We start from the raw sequence: 27,672 nt of genomic DNA, 5'->3' as shown, positions 1-27,672 counted from the left end.
CAAACATAAATTGAATTGATTGGGTTTTAGAACAAATATAAGAAGGAAGTCACTGAATAGTTAAAATTTGTACTTACATTTTACGTCAAACTCATCAACATGGACCGCTGTGATTAAGCAGTGCACTTTCATGTAGAAAGAATGCTGATAAGCACCACTGACAATTACATGTTAGAATGGTTGTTGGAATTCTTCAGTATGAGTTGGAGCCTCTCTTAATTTTCCAGAGGTTGATTATCCTACTCATGGATGCTATTTGCTTTTTGCTTTTCCTTCTTGCATCCTAAAACTATACTTGGGATATTTTCCTGCTCCTTTGAATTTTCATTAGCAGGTTGATTAAGTTACTTGTTTTTAGCTTTTGATGCATATTGTGGTGTGCCAGGAGACTTGAAATTTGGCCAAAATGATTAAGATTTTTATAGGTTTCATTTTCTTTTTTCATTGGCACTCACAAGAGAGTTGCTTTATGCCTAGTGACATCTGAATAATGATAAAAATTAAGTAAGATGCACTTTGATGTGTGATTACCTGGAGTTAGGCTTTTATTATAAGTTTTGTGCACATAATCTCACTATTCATTGTAGCAGTGAAGCATGGTGATTTAGAGTGGATATGCTTGTGCTTGTTAACCTGTGTTCAAATCCCAGCTCTGCCACTAATTGCTGTGTGGCCTTGGCCAGGTCATTTAACTTCTTTCTTACTTAGATTCCGTAACAATAGAATGAAGAGGATATTATCTACCTTTTCTGGTTGTTGGGAAAATTAAATAAGTTAATTAATGTAAACTCCCTATAACATTACTTAGTACATGGTAAGTGCTATATATTATATAATATGCAAGCAAGGTAGGTATTTTTTACTTTTATTTTCTAGTTGAGAAAACTGAAGCCCAAGGGGCTAAGTGATCTGCCTAAGATCATATTTAAATGTGATCATAAGTAAGTGATAGAGCAGGAACCCACCCTGGATTTGATTTCAAAATTCATGGGTTTTGGACTCCTCTGTTTTACCCCTATATTTATCTTTCTGGGGAGGAGAGAAAGCTGGCACTATGACTATATGTTACTATGAACCATATATATTTATATGTAGTTATAAGAAATGAGGAAGATTTTAGTGTGTAGTTGTGGAATCAATTCCAATACTTTATAGTCACATCTCGTACACAAAGCAAATAAAACAACCTTACTCGATATGAAGGCTGAGTTCTCATAAATTTGGGGTCACCCTGGCTTTTCATATTTTCTGACTAATCTCATCTCAGTTTGATTCCGACAAGCCCTGGATTATCCATTGTATTTGGGTGTGCTCTTACTTATCACCCACAGGTCGCTTTCCAAATCTAATTCCATTTAATCAACATGAGCTCCTCTAAAATGCAGACACTTTGCAAACTGAAATGTACAAGGACCTGTCATGAAGCAAGTATGAATATTAAGTGCATTGCTCTATAAGGAGGAGAAGAGCAACTTGAAAATTTTTAAAACCATATCATGATTTGAAAGCTTATGGTTCCTGTGATATTTTCCAAGGTATTCATAAATCTTTTAATTAGATATGAGTTTGAACTTTATAGCAATCAATGAATCATAAACTGACTCAGAAAATGGGGTATTTTGAAAAACACTTTGCTCTTGAGGCAACTAAAACAAGAATATCAAAATATTGACGCCACAGAGAAGGGCGAAACAACTGTTTACATAAATACACACAGGCTTAAAAACACTGTGTTTCCAGATTGAATATTCAAAGAAGGACATCCTTACTCAAAATTAGTTCATGTTTTTTCATAAACAAATTAAGTAAAAAGTGGCTTAGTTTTTGCAGCGATATATCATGCCCTCCCCCAGAGTAACTATGTCAGGAGTTGTTCATAAAGATGAAATAAACAGGATGGGGAAGGACTGACTCATTACCTTCAGTTTCCCAGTCAAGCCACCAACAAAGAGCATTGCATTTGCATCCACATCAAGAATGGTGTACCCTGGAGGAGACGCTGAATGGTATGTACTTGGCACAATGCTGGCTTTGGGTCCATCCAGAGCTCTCACAGAAATAGTTCCATTTCTCCCAGTTCTTCCAGGATATGTGTTGAAGAGGAAGAAAATAAGCAAAGTGAAATATGTATCACATGTCTGCTAACTACAGATTTAAAAGATATAGAATGTAGGGGACTTGTTTTGGCATATTTAAGAGATAACTGAGTGCTTCGCTTCAAATTTCCAGACCCATTAAAGTACAGATCAAAACCCAGAATCTGATCTTTGCTGGATGTTTACTGTCAGATTCTACCCGGACCAGTGTGCGACATACCCTGCTTCTGCGTGGAACCACTAATATGAAATGACACAGCAGCAATTAGCTGATGGAATTGCTATTGGGTAAATGGAAAGCCTTTTTCCTATTGCTTTATGAAACAATTTACTATTTACCAACAGAAAATATTTTTAAAAATTTATATTATTTCATTTAGCATTTGGTCTAATTTAATTCAGCAAGTGAACCCCAAATGAGCCACTCTTCTTTGTAAGCTGCACTGTGTCTCCTAAAATCCCTTATTGTATCTTGGATCCAAATTTGCTGAAGTAGTCTTTCAGGAATTGTGTATCTTTTACTGTTTGGCATACAATCTCTTAGTGTATATAGTATAACATTTAGTCTTCAGAGTTGTGTACACAAATTGTATAAGAAGAACTTTATTTTCAAATTCAATTAATAGATTTTTGAAAGCTATTATTATTTTATTTCATTTTCTTAAGTGATTCATTTCCACAAACTGTTAAATAAGTATAAAATTCTGGTCTCTCTTTTGAGACAAGCAGTCATAATAAAACTCCAGTGTCATATTTCTCTCCCTGCTGCCTCATTTTTGGTGATTTTTTGTGATCTTTGAGGGTGCAGTATTAACTGAAATACACAGAAATGATAGGAGAAATTTACCAAGTAAGGTTCTTCTTCTTTAACAGAATGCATCTCTGCTGATGGAAGAACTGAACTTTGTGAATACAATGTTTTTAAACTCATTAAAGTACTTAATCCTTTCCCAACTATCACATATGCAAACACATTCTATCTGTGGCTCGCTCTCTCTTTTTCTCTCACACACATGCTTTTACTGAAATCTTAAAAAGGAACTGAAAATAGGGATTCTCATTAAGTTTTCTTTTTAACTTTTATTATGGAAAAATTCAAACATACACAAACACAGAATGAAACTCTATGTATCCATCACCGAGATTCAACAATCACCAATTGAAGAACAATTATCTTCAACTCTTCTTCACCCATCTCTGATCAACTTCATCTCTAGCCCTAGGCCCTTACCTCTCTACTCATAGTAGGGTTTAGTAGGAAGTTGAGAATTAGGAAAGGAAGAAGAGGAAATGAGGAGAAAGCATTGAGGGGAGGAATGGATTCTAAGAGTAATCTATATCTATAAGCTGCTAGAAGTTAATGGAATCACAACTTCAAAAGCAGAATTAATACATTTCTGTCACTTCTGATTTCAAATAGTGTGGACCTGACATTATATATTCATGTTAGCATTTAGATAGTTCTTATGCCTGCAGGCAAGTTTGCCGTGTAGGCTAGAAGAGGAGCTATGCACACCAATGACGGGCACTGATGGCCGCTCTTGCGCTCTGGCTGGTGCTGAGAAGGATGAGTCTCAGGACTTCTACCTCAGGTGAGACAGTATGACTAAAAAGAGAGGAACCTCGGAATTCCTATGGGACAGCCAGAGGAGGAGTCCACAGGGGACTGGTCACCCTGGTCAGTGCCTTGAAGGTCTGTCAGTTCCCAACAGGTATACAAAGATATTCATTCACACGTATTTATACATATACTTTAAATATATAAAACTTGAAATGGAAATGGGAATTTTCTGATAAACTAGGAAACTACTTCAAAATCCTGTCATTTATTATCTTAATCTTTATTAATTTAGTTACCTTGATGCCTCAATACGGTACCAATATGAGTCATGAATAGTCAAATCTGGATACTCTACACGTCCAACTCCAGATCCAACATCCCAGAGAAAGCTTACTTTGCCTTTACGCATTTCTATAGCCAGAAAATCAACCTAGTTCAGAGAAACAAAAAAACAAACATATCAGATATAAAGCACCCTGAGGAAGCCCCGAGAATGCCTTTCAACAGGTGCTATTTACAGATACGTAAAATAATTAAAAGCCTCATGATAAAAATTCCCAAATGATATGATTTATTATTACATATGATTAAATAATATTTATTTTTGTGTCTTTGAGGAAACACAGTATCCATACTGCTGAAGCATATGTGCTGATTTAACCAATTCCATGTTTGTCTGATTATGAACTAAAAGTCTTTGCTCATCCTGATACTTGCAGTAGAGACAAAAGAAAATGTATATGGACTCAGAATTCCTTATTGTTTTCACCAAGGACACTGTTTCTTTTAAGGGGCCAGCTATGACTTTTCACCCAAGATGACCTAAAGCTTCTTACCTCAAAGGCAAGTATTGACTTATACGATGACTGGTCTGTTGAAAAGTCTTACTCATTTTGTAAGAGTCCCACACATACAAAGTCAAATGGTTCAAATGGAAGGGATTAGAATATTTTGGGTGAGCTTTTGTAGATACAACTTCTGTAGTTTCACTCTGAGTCATAAATTCAATATGAATCAGATTTTTCATTGGTAAGAAATTGGTCTACAATTTGCCATTTTCATTTAACATCAAAGTTCATTTTATTTTCTTACAGTGAAAAGAAAAAAGAGCTTGATTCCTATTAGCATTTCTTCTTATAGCTGGATATGAAGATATAACTTGAAAAATAAATGCTGGTATATCATAAATGAAAGCAGAAGTGCCTAAATACTACAAAAGGTTTTATTTATTTCATTTGCCTTCTATCTTAATTTGACACTTCAGAACTTTGTAAGGTATGATGCTGAAGTTCTCAAGTCTGGAAGGCTACATGACACAGTTTTGGGATGTTACTGGATTCTGTATGTTTTCTCTGCTGCTAGGATTAACCCCTGACTATACACAAACACAGGAGACCAAGAAAAGCTGAATATTAGACTTACAAATTTGGCACTTCCAAGATAAAAAAGGAGGTTGTCAGCAACATGTGTCTTTACATTGACAATGATATTATTATAGCTTCCTTTCTTGATTTCCGGCTTGTATGTTCGAATGCAGTCACCTCCAGAAGACACAGATACTTTGATCTTCAAGAAAAACAAGGAACAAAGAACCAAAATGAGATCTTCCAGGAAGTTTGAAGTAGCTCCCAAACAACCACAGAGTCATCATCATCCCTTCTTTGAAGTTATCTTTCTATCATCAGGAGTGTCATTGAATGCCCATATGCAGACACCATTATACTCATTAATGAGGGCAGAGAGGAAAGCTTTCTACCAGCATTTTGACAATGAGCTGTTCACAGTCCCATCTTGTTAGCATGCTACTATTTTTTCGAGCTAACTAACAAATTCCTACTTTCATATCTTCTTCCTTTATGAATGTGGGAGCATTTTCAAAAGGTGATTTTACATGAAGCTAATGGTAGTGCTCTTTATTAAGCTTGTTTAATGAAATTTTACAACTCAAATTTCAGTGACTTTCATTATCACTTAAAGTAGGAAACCATTTTTCTTTCAGTTTTCAAGAGAAAATTACCTACTCTTCCATGTTCTTACAGTTGAAAAAGGCCAAGTAGATTTTGTTCTAGATGTCCTAACAAGAAGAATATTAATCATTCCACTCAGAACATACATTTCAGAATAAATTATACCTTTTTATCAAGTTGCCAGGAAATGAAACAGAAATAATTTCCAGTGGCTATCCCTACTAATGTATTTAACAGCTCCTTTTTCTTTTGACTAGTATTTTAAAAATTACTGTAAATTGATAAGAAATTCCCATGTGAATAGAACTGAAACTATTCATACCACTTTTTATGTACATTCAGAGAGCTTTTCTTCGATCACAAATAACACTAGTTGATTATTTGGTTTAATTTCCTTTGGTTCAGGAGCACCATCAAAGGGGCGCTTTCAGGACAGCAATGTAGTTCCTTGGAAGGAACTACTTTCCCCAAAGGTAGGGAAGGAGGTAAAACTTGTCTTTGCCACTAATTTAAATGCCTGGTGTCAGGAGGCCTCTTGGCCCTCACTAGCAGTGCATTTCTATTTTCTCTTTCCTTCTAGCACTTAGCGCTACTCAAATATTTTTCACACGTGAAAGAAAACCAACCAGCATTATTGTTATCCCCATGAAAGGGCTATGCAGACTCCAAACGAGACAGCCGAGGACACCAAACTAGTCTCCATAGCATGGTGACAGAGCGGGTCTCCAAGAATCGAGTTAGGGAGTGGGTGTTCACAGCACCAGGATTCCTCTCTGAGGGTGGGGGTGTAGACGGCACAGAGGAGGTGCTGCATGCAGAACTGTTTGGATCCTAAAGAGAAAGCTAAGGGGAGATTTTTGGTTCTGACAAATATGTAAATTCATGTATGTTTGAGAACTTCTGGGCTTAAAACAGATCTGTTGCATCTCCTAAAGACCCTGCATATGTCACACATTTGCATATGATTGTTTCCTCACTTAATCTGCTGACAAAATTGCATCTTCACTTGGAGGACTTGGACTCGTGTGCTGGGGTTCATCCAAATGGAGCCCCGCGTGGTGGCCGGGGACTGGCATAATCTAGGAAGCTTATTGTTTAGACTGCTTTCCCTGCCCTTGCCTTCCCCCTAAGGGTGGAGCCAACTGAGGGGGACAGCACTGCAGCGCTGGGTGTCCACTCTGGTCCCCAGAATCTTTGCTCTGTGTCCCGAGGGAGACAGTCTCCCTGGTAATGTGGTTTGTAGTCAGGAATTAGTTCTTTGCTCCGTAAATGATGGGATTTCCCTTCTGCGTAAAGGACTGAGGGTAGGTGGATCAAAATGAATTGCAGAAAAACAGAACCAGGAAATGTACTTTTGCTCTGGATGCTAATACTATAAAGCAGATATGTAGTGAAGGTTGGCAGAGCGTGTTACATGATAGAGCAGCAGCTGTACAGAGGGTTATTCAAGGGCTTAGAGCTAAAATGGGTAAAGTAAAGCACAAGAAAGATAACATAATAGAGGGCAGGTGGGAGAATGCGGTCTTCGGATGTTTTTAATGTTCAGAAAAAGGTATAAGTAACAGGGAGTTTTTAGGAATTTGCAGCAAGTCAAACAAAACTATGATCAGAGAAACCTTGGCACTGAGCCAGTTTAATATCTGAGGCCAGGTGTAGGTGCCATTGACATCATATGGAGATCAAAGAGAAGAAATCAAGGTCTGACTGTGATTCATGAGTAGCACGGAGGAATAGGTGAGCTGGTAGGAATCATCCAAATACCTAGTAGGGCTGGATTAGCAGTCACAAGTAGCACTGTGTGTAGTGTATCTTTATGTCATGCCACCTTTATAGGCTTGGCCATAGAGCCACACCATGGGTAATTTAATCATAAATAACTCATTTCTGTTTAAAGAACACAATGTTTCTCAGTTACTGTTAAGACAAGAAATGACTGAATATGGGTAGAATGCATGATCATTGGTTACAGGACGAGTTTCTGTCCTTCCTTAGGTATACCTGGTAGAAATGATAGGGGGTTACATGACTGGTATGTCGAAAAAGAGGATGCCAAAATGTAAAGACAGAGCACAGTACTGAAGCCTAGTTGAATTAAAGAAACTATATGAGAATTGACTCTGACAGTAGCCATTTTAAAACTAAGTATATTTAATGTCACTAGGAGTTACAATTAATCTATTGCTAGCATACTTTACATACCTAAAAATTACAGTTCTCTTAACAAAATGACCTTACCCAATGTGCCAGCAATTAATCTTGTAATCTATTGCTCAACATTTGCAGAGAAAAACCCTTTGGATTTTCTCCTTTTGGCTTATGGTTTTGAATATACACCCAGCACCTGAAAAACCAGGCAGCCTAAACTCTTGGTAACCAGTACTTAGCTACTAATAGCTCCTTTTAAGTACATTGCATTTTTATTTCCAATTATAGATATTTCTTTTAACTAACTTAAAACAAGTAAATATAGTATTTATACATTTCTCTAGAAGAAATTGCTAGTGTCTATCCTTTCCAGAAGAAGGGAGAAATTTCTGAAACACAAATATCCTCTTAGGATGTTTGGTTCTATCAATTATTGTTATTTTTAATGCAAACCTTCCATAGGACTTCTAAACAGAAATCACTAAGCATTAGGTATCTCTAAGGCATTGCTCATCCATTGTTTACCAATTAATCATCATGAACTCAATTAAACATTATTGAGGATCCCATTATTATATCTATTGGATTTCCACCACATTTTTTTCATCTGGTAACGAGGTCATTCATTTAAAGAGTTTCAGGTACTCAATTTCTGAGCCAACAAACCAAAAAAAAAAAATCTTCTTTAAAATAAATGTCCTTACTTTTTTGGTCATATTGAGTATGCATTAGGGCTACATCCAGTCATGCCAGGTTACAGACATGTTTATAAATCAGGCAAATGTCATCTTTAATTAATACAAAACTCACTTGAAAAAAATGTGGTTGCTTACATTTTTCTAAAATCTTATTAAAAATAATGTACTTCATTCTAACTTTCACTTTCAAAAGTGATCAAAAATTTGCTTGAAAGACATGGAAAATGGTTTCTTTTTGCATTCACTTTATATTTTTTTCTAATTTTGTATTTTGAGACAGATTTTATGTATTTAAATGCCAGAACTTTCTCTTTTTCCTGGGGGCTGAGGGTGGAGGGGAAGCACTCAGCAATTGATGAATATGTAGGCATATTTTCCGAATTCTTTACAATGAAGAAATAATGAAAATGCCCATATTTTCCCACTTGATGACTATATGTATGACTAACAAGAAAATATTTACTATTATTGCTTCTTCACATTAATGTACAAAATACAGGAGTGCTGTATCAATCTCCTCCTTTCTCTCCCACAGTCTTTGCTACAGTTAGGGCTCTTACTAAATTTGTTCCCTTCTTTCTAGTTTCCTCTCATCTGCCCAACAAACCACTCCAAGATTCATATTCAAAAAGCACAGCTCTAATTATCTTACATTTCACATTTTAGAACTCAGTCTCTCCTCACCAATGAGGTTTATCTCAGATGCAATTGCGGCTAAAGGAAAGTACTTAACTTACCATTCAAGGGCTGACAAAGTCGGCCTCCTCTCACCTTTCCTGTTTAATGTTTACTTTCCCAATAATCCTGGCGAACTAGACTGCTCTTTCATAAAATGACCCTGGAACTTCTCTCTGCCTCGGCTCCAGCTATCCCCTCTTGTCACAGTGTTCTCCTTTCCTACTTTCAGCACTATCTTACTCTAGGCTTGGCTCAAATCCTCCCACCTTCAGGAAATCTTCTGCCCCTACCAGAGGTGATCTCTCCTTTCAGAACTTGATAGCACTTCCTGTTGCTCGCGCACTGTGGCACACTACTCTGCATTCTCTTAGAGTTATTGCTGTACATGTGTTATTTCTTCTAATACATTATAAACTTTGTGAGTGGCATTTGAACATTGGTGATACTTTTTGGACATGGGCAAAATCTTAGATGAAACACCAAACTTTGGAATAAACTTTTCCTTTTGTGCCTCACATAAACGATAATCACATGTCATTTTACTGCCAACATGGTTTTCCTATTGTAGCTCAGATCTGCTCATTTTACTCTGAGCTTATGCTACACCACCTTCACTAATCTTTGTGTCATTTTCTAAGTTTTTCTTCAATCATGAATTCCTATTCAAGGTTCCCCTTAACTTACTGTTTTAGTCATATCTAGAGATATCAGATATGTTTAAGGAGGAAACAGGATATTCTGTCACTCAGACATCATATTCTTGGCCACCACTACTAAAAAAAGAAGTCGATGGATTAAGAAAGTGTATTTCTGGCAATTCTAGCTCCAAAGTTGTTCAGAAAATGAAATTTCTGAGATGGAAAATTTGGGTATCTTAAAAAACTTTGAGAAGAAATTTGAGAACATGAAAAGTGTTATTATTTTTCTTTCTGTTTCTAATTCATCATGGGATAACTTTGCTAGGCTAGATAAAGTTTCATATTGGTACCTAACAATTCTGTCTTTGATCATTAGGATGGTACCTTCTAGAAAGTTCTGCTTTTATCCTAATAGTCTCCTAAATGGGTTAACAAAGGGCAAAATTCTGAGACAAATAAGGTATTCCCTATTCTTACACCAAAAATATTGTAGAAATTGTAACCCAAATAATTTTTGTGGTTGCTTGTACTCAGACAAAAATAATATGTGGGAAATAATGGTTCCCCTTTGCTCTTACTTCATGCAATCATGTTCATTCATTCCTACTGCAGCCCCACCAGCTGACCATTTTTGCTTTCACCAAAGAAAGGCACATTCCATTCATGCCTTTCTAGTAGGCAATAATAAGGCTTCCATTCTTGTTATATGTATTAATCTACTCAAACAGTGATAAAACACATCAGAATTCCCATTTCTAAAGCAGTAGGTGGTGATTATTCTTCTCATATCTTATGAAATTTATGAAAAAAAATCTAACTTCCTGGTCTTTCTTCCTCTGATATAACTTCAAGTTAAAGGGAAATAATCAGAGATCATTCAACAGGATACACAGGGGCAAGACATTTCTTTTAGGAATACTACCAAAAATAAAATCTGTTTCGGATACCGAAAAGAAAAAGAGCTTACAGAATTGGCTTGTTTCCGGGCTTGATTTATCAGTTCCTTTATTTCAGAGATGTTTTTCTTCAAATTATCCTCAAGTTCCTTGATGGGTTTGAGTTTATCTACCAGTCGATCAGCTTCTTGTTCTAGATTTTTCACAGCGGCACCTGCATCTGCAACTGTATAGAGCAAGAGCACATACCACACACGCACACACACAGACACACAAATACAGACACACAGAAACGAGAAGAGCAGTATGCTAAACCAAGTTGAGAGGAGTTCATCTTATCTACATGACAAAAGCAGGTTCATGACTGTTGAAGTAAAGTTTGCAAAGGCAAATGGGAATATTTTAGTTGGGACTCAAGCAGGCCAGAGATGAGATATTAGTGAAAGAGAACCAGCACTTTGGATTTGTGATAAAGGTTAAAATTAGCATTGAAAGTAGAGAATATGGTGAACTTAATTCAAGCCTTCATTTCCAGCTTCAGCCAAAAGCTTACTTTAATAGAACAGAATTTTAGTAACAGAATCAAGGAAATGAAAGCATCTTATAGTGTCACCTAGTCTGTCTGAGTCACAATCTAGTCTCTGCACAAAACTGGTTTTCTTTCTTTTTCTGTCTTTCTTTGTACATCTTAGAGAAACTATCAAAATGTCTTCTGGAAAACACTTCAATGTTGAACAACCCTTAGACTGAAGCCTTATGTTATTCTTTAATTAAATCTTTTATGCTGTGGTTCATTTTTTTTGAAGAATAATTGATTATCGTGCTCTCTATATTAGGTTGAATCATATTAAACTGCCATTTTTGTAGGTTAAAAAAAGGTTGAATATTGACAATCTCAAAAGGGGCTAAACCCTACAATAATTAAAAGTTATCACTGACCCATAGAGTTTCAGCATGTGTTTTTTGTAAGAGGGCAAATGTTGTGTGGAAAACTAATTATTCTACATCTAGGATGCTGACAGTCTTATCCAAACCATGTCATTTGTTATCTGATTGAGCATGTATTGTTCTGCTTTCTGTCATTGTGACCGTGAAGAAAAAGTGAAACTGCTTAAGGTCCAAGGCTACATGCTCTGCTAGCCTATGAATGATCTGCTCTCTGGCTGACATTGGACCACTGAGAGCCAGTCCTCAGGAATGAATGTCATATGCTCAAAAAGGAAGGGTACTGTTATTTTTAAACTAGGTTTTGAAGTATTTTGAACTCATGTTCATAAATATGAGTGATACTGTGAGAGATATTTAAAAACAACACGTCTATTATTAACTTTAATCAGTAGAATTGCTAGATCAAAAATTGACTATTTTCTTCCTGAAATGCAGGTTAATGGGGTCAAAGCCCTTGTTACATAACTGTACAAATATTCAACATGAACATAGTTATCCCTTGTATACTTTTAAAAAACCCTTGGTCCATTTTCCTCTTCCTTTAATTCTTCAGTATTATTTTGATATCCTATAAATTGTTCTAGAATTAAGGAAAAATGATTTAGATTTAGATTTATGAGAATAAGAAGAGGTTAAGTAGAATGCTTAAGTGAATAATGGGTCCTTTTCTTCTAAAGTTTCCAGAAGTTTTTATTAATGTTTGAAAATAAAATCTGGAGGTTCCCCTCCTATTTGACTTTTCTTTTTCTCTATTTTCTGGAGAAATTTAAATCATATGGGATTTATCTTCGTGAAGGCTTTAAAATTAAATCATCTGTGAGACTGAGTCTGATGTTTTCTTGTGCAGTAGTTTTTGAAACTTCTGACTTTCTCCCATAATGATTAGACTGTGTAGAATTTTAAATCACATCTGATACAGGTTTTGATAAAAATGTTTTTCTAGAAAATTATCTATGTTTTTTATGCTTTAAACTTTATTAGCATAGAGTTTTGCCAAGTACTCTCTTCAATATTAAATTTCCTCCCTTATCTAGTTATAGCTCCTTTAGAATTTTGCCCATTTGTGTTTTATTTTTCTTGACTAAGTCTGCCAAACATCTAAATTTTTTTTGTATTTATATTCCTAAAGAGTCACCTCTTGGATATTCCAAGTATATTGTTTTTCTCTGTCTTCTAATTCATTAATATTCTTTTCATTTTTTTCTTTCCTGGTTATTTTGTCTGATTTACAGAGTTGATTTCCTAACTTGATTGTTTACTAATGTAATTGCACTCATTTTCCACTGAGGGCAACTTTGGTCATATTTCTCAGGTTTTGATACATTGGATTTTATTTATTATTTACTATTTTGCAGTTTTATTTTCAACTTTGAATTTAAACTAAGAGACATTTGAGAGTATTCTTATATCCCAAGCTTTGCTCATTTGTTAAGATCTAATTTTATTAATTTTATTATGTGCTTCTCTAAAAATAATTTTCTAGAACTTGAGAAATATTATTTATAAGGTAGGGGGAAAGTGGGCTTTGGGAGGGGAAAGTAACAACACAGACCTATTTCAATTCTACAGCAAAAAAGTCACTTGCATTTCAGTGGCTGAATATTTGTGTTCTGAGAAGCATAATGTAGTTTCATTTGTGGAGGAATTCAGTTTTCCACTTTTATTTGAGTTATACAGCTATTCCATGAATTCTTCATAACATAATTGACATTTCATATTAAATACATCTTCCTACTAACCCTTGGTAAAGGAAGATTCCTTTTATATATTTAGCATTAATACTGTGACACTAGGAGTATTTAAAGCAATACCAAACATGGTAACATGCAAAGCTGAAGGTTTTTGCAATAGACAATCAAGCATAGAGTTACTAAAAGTATGCAAGTAAACATATACATACTGATTTCTGCAGATAATTTCATATGGAAGTAAAGCAAAAAGAGATTAGAAAATTTATGAGGAAATGTTTTTATGTAAAGTAGTGACTATGCCAAAAAAAATGGTACTTTTCACAAGAGGTCCAAATACACCCCATTTTAAGTCAAACAAATGTTACCAAATGAAAGTACGTAAAACATGTCATACAGCAGGCTACTGTTCATTTTCAAAGAAACCATAATCTTCTGGCAAGATAGAAAACAGACAGATAACAGCCCAGTTTAATTAATACTATAAACAATTGACTATCTCTTCATAGGGAATGGGATAAAAATAGTTAGATAAATATTCAGAAAAGTCCATTATCAATTGAGAATCAATCTGACATCGAATAAAATGGTATCTTAAATTACAAAACAAAGAAGAGAGGGTGATATTTGAAACTTATTTTCATTCAGTTTTGGGATGGGATATTGTGATGTGGCATCTATCTAAATTTATTTATTCAGATGGAATCCTGAACTACAGAAAGAAGCCATGTCTCGGCTTACATAAGATAAAATTTAAAAATGATTGTATTTCCACTTTTTCTTTCTTGAAGAAATGGCAAAGAAGAAATTCTTCTCTCTAGCTCTGAAGTGCATGTTACGTTTGCATTCTTCCTTGCTCAAGAAGGAGTCATGCTCCTTTATCTAGTATATATTATCTCATAGGATCACTAACATTTGGTTGGAGGCTGCATGCTATAAAATCAGGCTCTGCTGCCCAAACAAACCCAAATTTTATAGCACTATAATATGGATAACAGTGTTTTTGTTATTGCATGCCACAAATATCTTGATATTCCATGAAAACATTGGTATACAAAGAAGGTTAGTCTCTTGAGAGTAACAAAAAAATCACACATCTCCTTTGGGAAAATCACCTCCTAAGATAATGTCTTATCATTTGGTAGAATGGAGAAAGGAATATAAAAAAATCCTAATGTTATCGACTACATTTAATAACTTAAATTATCATTATATTAAGTGTGCCCACATTTTCTCAGTAAATCTTTATTAACACACTATGATTTAATGTAACATACTAAAGATAGGTAGAAATATTCTTCTTGATAAATGAGATAAAAACTTTAATTTCCTGAAAATGTTAACGAACTGCAATCTAAATAATAAAATATCAAGATTTTTGACTTTCAGTGTATTTCATGTTTATACCATTTTAATATCCTGTCCTAACAGGCCTGCTAGTAAGTGTGCTCCTTGACCATTACATTCCACGGAAGTTCACCAACTCTGCAGATGTAATTTCCCAAGGGTAAGTGTATTTTCAATTACACTAAAGGATTAAAGAGTATTCTACATCCCTATACCAAACATCAGACTTTGTAGATGTTGAAAATTCCTAATTTCCTCATGATTAGACAAAATCTGGATGAAAAATACAGTAGGGCAGCACTGGGAAACTCAGTCTAGTTCTGGCGCTGCAGGGCACTCAGGTCCTTAACCCAGGCCTGCGATGAGGAGGGCTGACCACATCACTCTGAGGGTCTCTTCCAGCTCTAGCAGTTACGATTGTATCTGCTTTTATAATCTGAAGAAATAAGTGACATAACTGAAGTGAAAAAGGACATCTTACTGTTCTTTGAGGGATCTTTTACCACAGCATTTGTTTTGGCCACACTATCTGCTAGTTGATTGTAGTTTTTCTTCAGGCCATCAAGATTCTGGTGGAGATCTTTAATTTCTGCCAGCACATCTTTGGCTGTGTCATTGGCTTGTCTTGCTTTGTCCTTAATGGCTTGCAGCTTAGTGACTGTGTCTGTTAGCAGAAGAGGGTATGAGAAACAAAATAGAGAGTGTGGAGTTAGTGGCTTAACCCATATTTGTCACAGGGAGGCTGCAGCTGGCCAACCTCAGGGACACATGCGCAAAGGGAAAGGCTGAACTTTGGTCTCATTGATGTTGTGGCAAATGAAGTAAATTTTTAGCTAAATTAAATTTTCTTGGGGACTTCAGTGATGTCCCCATATCTGATTAACTCTTAAGATAGCAAAGTAGTTGTTCTGAATGGTCATTGTATCAGGATTTATTGTGATTTGCTGCTGAACATATTAAAGAGAGAAATGTATCCACATGGGTCATAGAGCTTCATCAAAACTAGGCTTAAGACTTAATCTGCACATCCAGAGTGGGTATAATGTACTTCAGTTTAAGGATAGACTTTTTTCAGGTGTGTCAGATTACGTGTTTGAGCATTTGTTTACAGCACTGGAAATTTTCTGTGTATGTCCTTGCTACTGATGAGGAGACATGGAAATCTGGCAAGTTATTTCAGATGTTTTAATGTTAAAATAATTAACATATTAATATTTACTGTTACAAAAATGAATATATTTGTTTCCTTGATCACAACTAGTATACATACACTGTACATATAGATGCCTACTAGTATGTGTAGATTAGTGTTAAGAGCACAGGCTCTGAGGCTTAACTGTGGGATTCAAATCTCTTATATGCTGCTTTTAACAATGGCCTTCAGTATCCTGTGCCTCAGTTTGTCATCTGTAAAGTGGGGATAATAATGCAATTCATCATGTAGGATTAGTATGAAGATTGCATACAATTATATAAGCATACTAAGTAAGTATTCAATAAGTGTTAGCCACCCTTATTATTATATCATGCTTCTAAAAATATAAAAATAGTATGCCCAAAAGAATAATGCTTTCAGTAACTATGAGCAATAACTTCAAGTACTTATAAAAGGTAGGAAGATATTACAGACTTAATGTTTTGAAAGCCTAAATATGTAAGGAACTAAAGATTTCCCAGGAAATATGTGCTGAAAGGCAGTTGGTTCTTACCTATTACCATAGGTGACTTTGGTGAAGGTGCATCAACACTGTAGAGAACAGTGTCTGTATAATTTTATTCTTTCCCACTAATAAAGATTTCCTGGACTGAAACATAAATAATTAGATGGTTCTGATTTCCTTTCTGTAACATATTCCTACAAATATCAGTTACAGTAACAAAGGTAAGAAATTTCACACTATAAAGTGTGGTTTCTCATTCTCACAAAACATCATCATAAGTTAGAAAACCAGTATCTAGTTTCCTGACAACAGTACAAGTGCAGTGGTGAAAAAAATGTCAAAATTTAGGACACATGTTAAAAGTTCAGGTCAACTGACACAGTTTCCAGTGTCCTAAATGCTTACCGTTTGGAATGGCTGATAACTTTTCCAAAGTGTCATTCAAAGCTCTCAAGAGATCCCCATTTCTGACATCTGCATTTTCCAATCTGGTTTTCAAGCCATTCAGATGGTTATCACTTTCTGTGAACAGAAAACAAAAAAAGATGAAACAATTTTAATAAAACTCATATGTAGATATGCAATTTCAGGTTATTTTAATCTAAAATTCATAAAAAGCAAGAAAATTGATTTAATTAATTTTATTGGCATCTATTCATAAACATATTTCAGATCATAATATGTTTTTATAAAATGACCATTTGACTCTTCAACATGTTCAATAATTATATTTTCTTCTTGGTTTCTGATCTTTATCTGACTTAATTAGATGATTTTCTATGGAGAAAAAAACTTCAGAAAAATCATTTCTTTGTTGCATTTGTAATGATGCCCTCTTGACATCATTTCTATTAATGGTACTTATTTTAAAAATTTTATTTTCAAAATAGATCATTTGAATAGCTTTTAAAAACTTCAAATATATTTGATTGTTGAGCAGAATCTCCTAACTTCAGTAAATATCATATTAATAGTTTTTTGAAACAGAAATAAAAATCAAAGGAATGAAAAAATAATTTCTAGCACATTTCTGATAGAATAATTTTTATAAAGATAAAAGTATTTACTACTTACCTTCAAATAGGCCTTATATAGGATTTTTCTGCTACCTTGGCATGATTTCTTTAACATTAAAAAATATCATTTGCTGGAGATAATGTAGTATTACAAGTGTAAGTTCTCCATTTCTTTCTGCTAGTTTTTAACACTGTCCAAACTTTAGTTTGTATTATAATAGTAACTAAGCAGTTTAGAGTTTGAGTGTAACAAAATAAAAGGTAAAATTTATTAAATCTTTTAGGAGAAAGTAAATATTCAATCTGCTGATAGAAGAATGTACATTTAGAAATCTTGCTTAGATATGTATCAAACTGAAAATGTATCTTAAGGCTGAATCTGTCTTCCTTATCTTCCATCATTTATTAGTAAAAAGTAGAATTGAAAAAAATGAGAGAGGTAAAAACCTGTGCTTCCTACAACACTTTTTACTTCTGACTGGATAAAGCAGATCATTTTTTTAAGACAATTTCAAGAGTTTATTGTGCCATAATATTTGCTCCCTTGGGAGATGCATGCTAATTGCTTAAATTAGATTCACAGCAATGTAAAATGTAAATAAAAGGTAGAGTGCCCAACTAAGAAGAAGAACTGAGAAAGGGCCTAGAAAGAGAGAGATGCCCTCCTGGCCTGGCCAGCATTTGGCAATAGTAGCGAATGGCAGCCACTGCACATGAGTGTATGTGCCACGTTTAATGTTATAATCCTCATGATAACTTTTATGATCTATGTACTATTGCCATCTCCAATTTACAAATGAGGAAATTGAGGCTTCGAGAATTTAAGGAAGTTTCCTAAATTTCCATGATTAGTGAATGGCACAGTTGGGACTCAGATCCATGCAGTCTCATTCCAGATGTTACACTCTTGATCACATTTGGGGTTGGGAGACAAAACCAGGTGGCAGACAGAACCGGGGTTGCCTACAGCTTTTCAGGTAGCAGTGCTCTTCCGCAGTCCCGCTTGCTCCCTAGCCTTTCCCCCCTCTCTTCTTCCAGGCTTATCTGTCCTCAGTTTTCTCCTTGGTTGCCTTAACAAACTGGGCCCAGCTAAAGAAATCTTCTGAGCCTCACATGAGCAGTGTGTATATAATCAATCCGGAATGGTTTGGAGAGAATTAGCAATGGCTACATGCAAAATGACAGGCAAGTATCTGTTCCACATTTTTAAGGATAATGAAAGAAAGATAAGAATAAGTAGGTCACAATAAATAGCAATAACCAATTACCAAACTAAAATAAAGCACTCAACATTATCATAACTAAAGAACTGTAAAGCAAAGGAACAGTGAGATATCATTTCTCATCCATCAGACAGGGCAAAACTAAATGTCTGATAATACAAAGTGTTCTTGAGTGTCGGTGGAAATGAAAATTGATGCCATTTTTTTGAAGAGCAAGCTAGTAAATTGATCAGAATTTTAAATAGGGATGTATTGGCCCAGCAATGGCACTACCAGAAATTAACCCTAAAAGATACTTGAAAAAGTTTATTAATATGTATCTTCCATGATATTCCTTATATCTTTATTTGTAAGGTTAAAAAGAAAGTAAACAGCAAAAGTATTCAGTATTAGGGACTGTTTATATCAATATGGCATATCCATACAATGGTATATATGTTTTTAAAAAGAATTAGATGAGTAGGTACAGATAGGAAAAAAAAAAAAGATCCTTAAGTCCTTGCCATGGAAATCAGCAAGAAACACTATATATGTGCTGACACATATACAAAAACTTGAGAGGGTGGGAGCTGGTAGTGGGTAGGTGAGGAAGAACATACCAGAGAACCTTGATAGTACTTAGAGCAGATGGACTGGCACAGAAAACATAAGGAAGTTAATAGTGGTATGAGGGCTGGTGTACCACAACCTTTCATTTTATACCTGGTTATGCTGGTTAATTGTTTTCTCCGTGTAGCTATTCCTGTTCTTTTATTTAAAACTGTACAAAACAGAAAACAACTACTTAAACAATTTCAACTAGGAAAGACTGTTATTTGCCAACATCAAGACTGCCATTTTCATCAGTTTCCTGGTACCCTGATGGACAGACCAGGAGAGACTACATCTCAGAACAGAGCCAGGAGAGTCTGGATTTGGTGTGTGCCCACCCCTTGCAGAGGAGGTGCACCTGGCTTCTTAGGGGAACCGAGCAGGCCACTGGCAGCTGGAGAACAATCCTGGCTTTATTGGTCTTCATCTGGGAAGAATGACAAAGGGGTAAGAAGACGGATGGAGGATTCTTAACTGTCAGTGTTCTGGGTGTGAAAAAGAGTACTGAACATATTAATTAATGATCCACTCCATTTCATATAAGGTTTTTATAGGCAGATAGATTAAATCACTGTTATAGTACAGTAAAATAAGCATGTAATATTGGTCAAGGCATCTGCTTTCCAAGCCAAAGACCTGACATCACTGAAAAAGCAAACCATAAAATATTCCAGCAAAGCATGGCTCTAAAACATCAATATTCCCATTTCAGTCACTGCAATATTATTATTTTCAATTCTAGTTCATCAAAATATACATTCCAAGTCATTAGATTTTCTTCTCTGTCAATCACAATTCATCTTTCTTTTAAGAAGTATTATTTACTTCTTTTCACTGTTATACTCAAATAAATTTTTGGATAGGTTATTGAAAGTATACATGCAGAAACAAAGCCAGTCTGATTATGACTGGGATATCTAAATGAATTTTTTGAGAATAGGTAAAGGGCTGTTGTTTTGATATTAACTTTGAAGTTTTCATCAGTTAAGGGGGTGGTGGAACAGTACAAATTTCATTTCTTAGCTTCTTGACTGTATTTGATTTTTTAAATAATGAAGCATTCAAAATGTTCAGGCAAACAAGATACTCATGCACAGTGAAAAATCCATTAACATAAAGGGCATCACATGGTTTATACTATTCTATGAATTCTGAGCAAATACTGTCTGAACAATCAGTCCAGTTATTCAGAAAACTGATCTGGAGAACATTGTTACTGTCCCTTAAATTCCAAAGCAGTAATTTTGATCCTCCACCTTCTGTACCAGAAAGTCATAATGTGAATATTCTGATCCCACTGATTTCTCTGTCTAAGCTGTTTGACTTGATTTCTTCTTAATTTATCCTTTCTTACAACCTATAATTTTTTCTGAAATTGTTTCTGGAATTTCTCAAACCAAATCGGAGTACTTTATAGCTTTGTCAATAGAATTAGGTGAGTAGAAGTTGTGTACAGAGAAGAACTGCAGATTTTAATGTGGGAAACTTACAAAATCACAACAAAGAAAACCTCCAAAAATAAGCATTTCAAATCTGGCTTAAATGAAAAGACATATGAGGCAGAGCGTCCCTATACCCAAAATGTGGGGAGGAATGCCTGCAGTGCAGTTTGAACTGTAACATGGACAATGAGACAGCATAACTGATAGTTAAAAGAAAATCCAACCCAATTTTTTAGTTGTAATTTTTGGAGAACAAGAAAAGGATCCAATTTATAATCCACAGTGACTTTCTTTTTTTATTAAGGCATCATTTATATACACTCTTATGAAGGTTTTGCATAATGAACATTGTGGTTACTATATTTACCCATATTATCAAGTCCCCCCCACACCCCACTGCAGTCACACAGTGACATTTTATAGGATTTCCTCTCCTTATTTCTTCAGCTCTCATATGCAATATATGTAGCCAAATCATTCTCTTTGTCTTCTATCTAAGTATCACACCAGCCAAACCTCAAAGGCTCTGCATATACTTCGGCTCCCCCCTTTCTCATCCTGTCCTCAGACATTAGAAGACAAATGTCCAGGATGGGGTTTGTCAGAGACAGAGCTCAGAGTGAGGGAAAGGAGCAGGGCAGCATGGGTACACTGTGAGCATTCCTGATAACGTCACTTCCCTTTGTTGCATATCCATGAAACTGGGCAAGGTAGACATATTCAGACTGAAAATCACTAGACAGAGTTGTATGTCACTGCCATTAATAATACATATTTATTCATGTTTACTATGTTCCTGGCGCAGTGCTAAATATGAATTAGAGTTTAGTTAAATTAGAACTAGTAACACTGATCTAAGTGATAATACTTTAAAGCTGTTATAAGTTATTTATTTGATCATCGATAATGTCTTTTACACTATTCTAGTCATTAAAAATGTAGTGTGGTACAATGATACCATTATAGGACTTAGAGTTGGAAAATGTGGGTTCAAATGCTATTTCTATTCCTTTTTACATGTGTAAAATGATAACATCTTCCTTCATATGACTGAATCGGAGAATAGATTGGAGGATGTATGAGAAAGTACTGGATTTACCAAAGTAAATGGTAACAAAGTAATTGACATTGCTTGATAATTCACACTGATGTGATAATTGCCTTGGTATATTTACCAGTTTTAAATAATTTTGAAAAGAGTTTTTAACTAATATAGGAATGACTTTTATAGATTTTGATGGAAATGTTCTATTTGACTACTAAAATTCAAGCTACTCAAATGCAGTTTTAATTTTTTGTTAATACAAACAGCACATATAAACAAAATAAATACTTTGTGAGAATCCAAGGGTGAAATAAATAAAAATGCTAATAATTTTTAAGGGATCTATTTAAACGGAATCTGCTGTCAAAATGCCATGTAGATAACATTTTACAAGGAATGTTTTCATTACAAGCACATAATTATGAACTACTACTTTAACAGACTTCTTATCAATTCTGATTTTCTCCTTTACCAAAAAAAAAAAAATCCTCTTTTTAGGATTTCTTTACAAAAAAAATCAATTATTCCACATCACTGCTATTTCCTACATAGGAGTTTCATTTTTTGTTCTAGAAAATCCTTCTGAATTAGAGACAAGGTTAATTTCTGCAGCGAATAGGTTAATCTCTGGTCTGATAATTGCCTTGGTGTATTTACCGGTTTTGAATACTGTTGAAGTAGTTCTGAAACAGAAAGTTTGGAATGGGCAAAGGACCTGTGCGAGGTCATGTGGAAACCTTGCTTTGGACCTTCCTGGGAATGAAAGTTTCCTGCTACTCTTGGGGAGTCAGGGAGTCAACTACTTACTCATTCATTTACAAACCTTTGCTGGGCCATCAATATGAATGTGTCACCATCTGGACTAGGGCAGAAGCCCAGAGATTTTGCTCAGCAGTGGTGAAAGGCATCAACTTCGGAGCCAGACTAACTTGGGCTAAAGTGTTGGCTTCGCTGTATGTATACAGTTTATTCAAATTATTAGCTTCTTGCACTTAAATGATTTAGTTTTATATATGAGAAGTGGCCAGCTTTATTAATGCATAAATGATTCCTTTATATAATTTATCAATTTTATTATACTATATTTCCATCTTTGGATATTTTAAGAACATAAAAGGTATGATTTCTCTCAAGTCACTTTACTATTAATTTTCATGTGCTTATGTAGTCCTTTGTCTTCTCAATATTGAGGTTTCTAACGAATCTGGCCCCTAAGTCAGCCCCATGACCCAGTGTAGGAGGATGACCAGCCATGCAAAGAAGAAAGTTGGGCAGATGGAGGACTGTATTCCTGTCCTTGGCCTCCTGCTGTTTGATTTGATGAGATTGCGATCCCCAGTCTTCCCACTACTTATCCTTGCAGCCCTTTTCATGATGTTATTCCTATGCTTCCCTTTCCCAGCTGCTGCCAATTGTTAGGGAAGTGTCCCACCTTTGGGTGCCTCTTTTGCCCACAGTTATAATAGAGCTACTGGGCATGGAACCTCTGAGATCACTTAAGCAGGCCGGTGTTTACAGGGAAGTATGCTACCAAGAAACCCTGTCCTGATCCAAAAGTGCCAATTAGCTTTGTACACCATGGACACAGGGCTTGGCAGGCTCCTGTTAGCTGCATCTGAACATCTCTTCCTCCCATGAGAGAGTCACAGTAAGAAGCCTGAGGAGAAGAGGCGGGGTGCACTGGTCTGGAGCAGCAGGGTGTCCAAGGACTTAAGATGGCAGGGAAGGTGAGTCCTCTCTTCAGCCAGTGGGATGAGAAAGCAACACAAGCAGACACTGAAACCTGCACATGGTTCCTCTAGGGCAAGCTCTAAAGCCCGACTGTGGGCCTGCAGGCTCATTTCCTTTTGGTTAGCAAGGTATAGTAGAAGAAACTGAATTTTAATACTTTTAAGTAAGATAAGTACTCTTTGGTTCCACTAGTTCTTGCCTTTCCAATATTTTGCCTTTGCCTCTATGTTGCCACTCCTCACAATTCCTAAACCCATGTCTAACTTCTTTCACCTTGGTTTTCTCTATTCAACGCTTCTAAGGAGGAACTAACACTCTGTATGAAGAATCAGCAATTTCTAAGGGAAAAGATGGCTTTGTTCTCTAGGCTGTGGTAGGCTAGGGGATCCAGGCTTGATTTCACCCATTTAGTTCAAAATCGTTTCTGTTAATGGGGAAGATTTTGCCTGTCTTTCACGCACTTACCTGTGGAAAGGCTGATTCTGGCAAATCGTAGTGCGCAAATTCAAAAGAAATATATCTCTAATAATAAAAGAATGATTTAGATAACATTTACCTCCTGCATCATACTTTGGTTTGACAGCACTGCAATATTCCTTTTTTCTAATTTATTCCCTTTATCTCATTTAAAATAACATAGAATCTTAGGTTAGTAATTACAAGTGTATTACATTCATGATTGTGGAACCTTTCTGACAATGCTTGTCTGGACAAAAGACTGAATGGTTGGAAGATCACAGTATAAAATGAAAAAAAGCATTGATTAATTTGATGAAAATTAATTTGATATAAAATTTACTGATTTGATATTTTTGGGTGTGGGAATAGATTTTTTTATTTTATCTAAGTGTCATCCAGTTTGCAGAAATGTTAACTTTTGTTCCTTAGTAATTAAATAATTTCACTTATTTCAGGCAAAGACAAAATCGAGCAAAAATTAAGAAGTAAATACAATTGAAAAGTTCCTCTCTACAGAAGCTATGTAATTATTAAAATCTTAGTATTCTCAAACTGCTAATACACCATACTCTATATCAATCCTTACCCTGAACACATTCCATGAGAGCCTCAACTGGCTATTTTTATTGGCAAAAATATCTCATCAACCCACAGAGTAGTATTTATTCACATGGTGGTACTATACTAATTCATCTTCTAACTTTTTCGATCATCAATTTGTAGCAAACCCCATATCCATCAATAAAATGATTTTTATCTCTTTAGACATTCAGTCAGTGAATATAGACTAGTTTCAAATCTCAGACACACACAAGGGCAAATTTACTTTTAACAAATGCACATTCAAAAATTAAAAAGCAAAACAAATTGCTCCTGGCAAGTTCAGGCTCCCTCAAGGCAAGGACAGCAGAAAGATGGTGGGGAGCGGTGCTCAGTCATTCATGACTAAAGCTCACAAACTAACTGGATTGTACTGAATCGAACCAAGCAACAAATTAGAAATATGAAGGGTATACGGGCCTCACCATTTTTATTCCTTCTAACTCCAGGCACTGCAGAGAGGGAAATGACTAAATCTCTATTTTAATAGCTGCTGTCAAGAGTTTTGCTCTGTAGGGCCTATTTCAGCAGTTCCTGGTGGTAATATATGGCATTTCCCTGATTAACAGCCATTTTATAACTTGTATAATTGACCACAAATCAGAGGGATGTCATAATGTAGCAAGAAAACATTCCCATCTCCACCAGAGCCTGGGCTTGGATTTCTGGAGGAATTATTACTTGAGTAGTTTGTGGGTTTTCATTACTTTAAGTAATGTACTACCTGAAGTCCAAAAAAAGACGTGTAAACTAATGAACATTTCTGTCTCCTAACCCTTTCTAACATGCCTGTCCTTAGATTTCTTTTACCTTTGGGCAAAAAGGAAATTTAAAAAGAAGTTAAAAAGGAAAATTCCTAAAAATGGAATTCTATCTTTTTAAAATCACGAGTGTTTGTGGGGAAATAAAGGAAAGGACAGGGTCAGGCATTCACTTCAGGTGTGAAATTTGAGGGGCACCAAAAACTGAGTAATCATGATAAAAATATTTTAATGGAATATTCTTAAAATAAGAAATAATTCCAAACAGATCAATGATGGACAAAATATTAAAATTTCAAATGAAAACAGGATCTGACCCTGTATGTGCACGACTCACCTCACTCAGCCCACCTCAGTCCCAGCTCTGGGCAGAGATACCAGATGGGAAAGAGTGGCCGCAAAGTAATCAGATGGACTCAACTTATTCAAGAGGAAAACAGGTTTTGACTCTTTATAGTTACTCTACAGGTTATAATAAGAGCAATCTCCTCCACAGTTATGTATATAGGGGGTCTTAATTCATCTGTGATATGCAGTCCAAAGCATTTTACTATCAAAGTGCCATCTATGATGGAAACAGAACTTATAATTCCATACCAACCTCTACGGGTGACCAAGGACTATTAGTTTATAGCGTGACATATATAAATGATTATAAGACCCCTTCTCTTTCTAAGGTTAGTAAAGCCCACCACCATTCCTTAATTTCTAAAAATATGCTTATTTCCTGATTTGAGTGAGTTACTCTGATATTATACACTAGACATACAAAGTTAAAAATAAGACCTGTATCTGTCCTCACGAAGATGGAATCTAAGTGATAGTTGCAGTGGCTTGACAAATTTATGAAACAGGGATGCACAGAGAAGGACCATGTAATTCAGAGGGGGTGTTAGGTTTCCTGCAGAAGATGACATTTGATCTTGAAGCTCTACTAAAAGGTTGCTAGATGAAAAAGAAAGAAGGACAATGAACTATTTCGAAGAGAAGGAGTAATACTGTGAAACATGGGGACTTGGAAGGCCCATAAATATTTCAGTGAAGTTGGGGATGTGGATCCAAGCCAGCAAACGGTAAGGGATGAGACAGGAGAAAGCAACAAAGTCCACGCAAATGAGAAACAGGAGATATTTGAATACAATAATAAATAGCTTACCTAGAGAGCAGCTACATTGAATAATATATTTTAATATAAAACTCTTAATCTATCAGGGTAGATATTTTATGCAATTTGATCTCTGAATTAGGAATAAAATACATGAAAAATATATTTAAAGGTGTGAAAGCTTTTTAGGAAATGTGACTCACTAACAAAATCAAAACTTTCACATGGACATTTATATTATATCTGCCTGATTCATCACTTTGTGACGATCATTTCTGAAGCCCAACCAAAGTGGGGTTTGGTGATCTCAAAAACTAATCAAGCTTCAATTTAAAAGTTACTGTACTTCAGATATAGGTGAAATGATGCTACTGAAATTAGGTTTAAAAATTATGAAATACTACCTAGTGCAAAATGAGATATGAAGACAAAATACTGTAAAACTAGTGAGATAGCTTACTTACATTGAATCCAGATAATAAAAATCATAAAATTCATGCTGAAACAATTACACTTTTCCAAGAGTATGACAAAATATCCTATCAATTGCAACTAAAAATGGTAATAAAGAGAAGTCATACTAACCTTTTACATCATTTGCTAACTTCTTGGCTTCATTAAGAATCCCAAAGCTTTTCTGAAGAGAGCCTTTGGCACCTTCTTTTAATGAACCCCGAGGACCTGTTGCCTGTGGACATAAAAAGGTGTCACATACTCCAAATCATAGAATTTTGGAGTAGAGATATGTAGCAGGCAGTTGGTATAAAGACTTTACTTTCAGGAAAGCCTTCTGGGCTACAGATTCCAGCACATACTGGTGATTAAAGTCAGGAGACTGTTATTGGGAGAAGAAAAGAAGGCCTAGAACAGAGCCCTTAGAAATCCCAACATTTAAGAGGCAGGTATAGAAAGTGGGGCTGGCAAGGTGACTGGGATCCCAAAGAGGACCAAAAAAATCCAGGAGAGCATTATTTGGAAATCAAGAGATACAGAAGGGGCACAAAGCATACGTGAGTGTTGCAAGGACATTACTGGCCAGTATTATCAGGTACTAGAGAATGGTTGAGCAAATTAAGAACTAAACACATCTATTGCCTTTACACCTAGGGACATTTCACTTGATTTATGTGTGTATATATGTGTTTGGGGGGATAGTTCCTGTCCTACAGCTGTTGAAATGAGAAAGAACACTGCTCCTTTTCTAAGTGCATCTTAAGTACTCTGGCAAACAAAAGCTCCTAAATGACAGTCTCTGAACCACAATCATCTAGCAAAGATGTATTTATTGAGGCTTGGATTAAACAAGGCAACATAGAGATAATAGAATGATATGGGAAAAGGATCGCTTAAATTGAATGTCTAGTTATCCATTTTAA

General features: G+C 35.5%; 1 protein-coding gene across 3 annotated transcripts in view; it reads right to left on the bottom strand.

The window, feature by feature from the left end:
- LAMA2 (laminin subunit alpha 2) overlaps window positions 1–27,672 on the bottom strand; it is a 588,333-nt gene that overhangs the window by 62,587 nt on the left and 498,074 nt on the right. For all 3 annotated transcript variants that reach the window (XM_073219597.1, XM_073219595.1, XM_073219596.1), the window contains 7 exons: window positions 26,882–26,984; window positions 16,729–16,845; window positions 15,144–15,326; window positions 10,751–10,905; window positions 5,080–5,223; window positions 3,954–4,087; window positions 1,920–2,079 (listed from right to left, as the gene is read on the bottom strand). In XM_073219597.1, the coding sequence (XP_073075698.1) occupies window positions 1,920–2,079; window positions 3,954–4,087; window positions 5,080–5,223; window positions 10,751–10,905; window positions 15,144–15,326; window positions 16,729–16,845; window positions 26,882–26,984 (996 nt within the window). The remainder of the gene's footprint in view (window positions 1–1,919; window positions 2,080–3,953; window positions 4,088–5,079; window positions 5,224–10,750; window positions 10,906–15,143; window positions 15,327–16,728; window positions 16,846–26,881; window positions 26,985–27,672) is intronic.

The sequence above is a fragment of the Manis javanica genome, chromosome 13, assembly GCF_040802235.1.
Source record: "Manis javanica isolate MJ-LG chromosome 13, MJ_LKY, whole genome shotgun sequence".
NCBI lineage: Eukaryota > Metazoa > Chordata > Mammalia > Pholidota > Manidae > Manis > Manis javanica.
The sequence above is the reverse complement of the archived record's forward strand: the minus strand, read 5'-3'. Positions and strand labels throughout refer to the sequence as shown.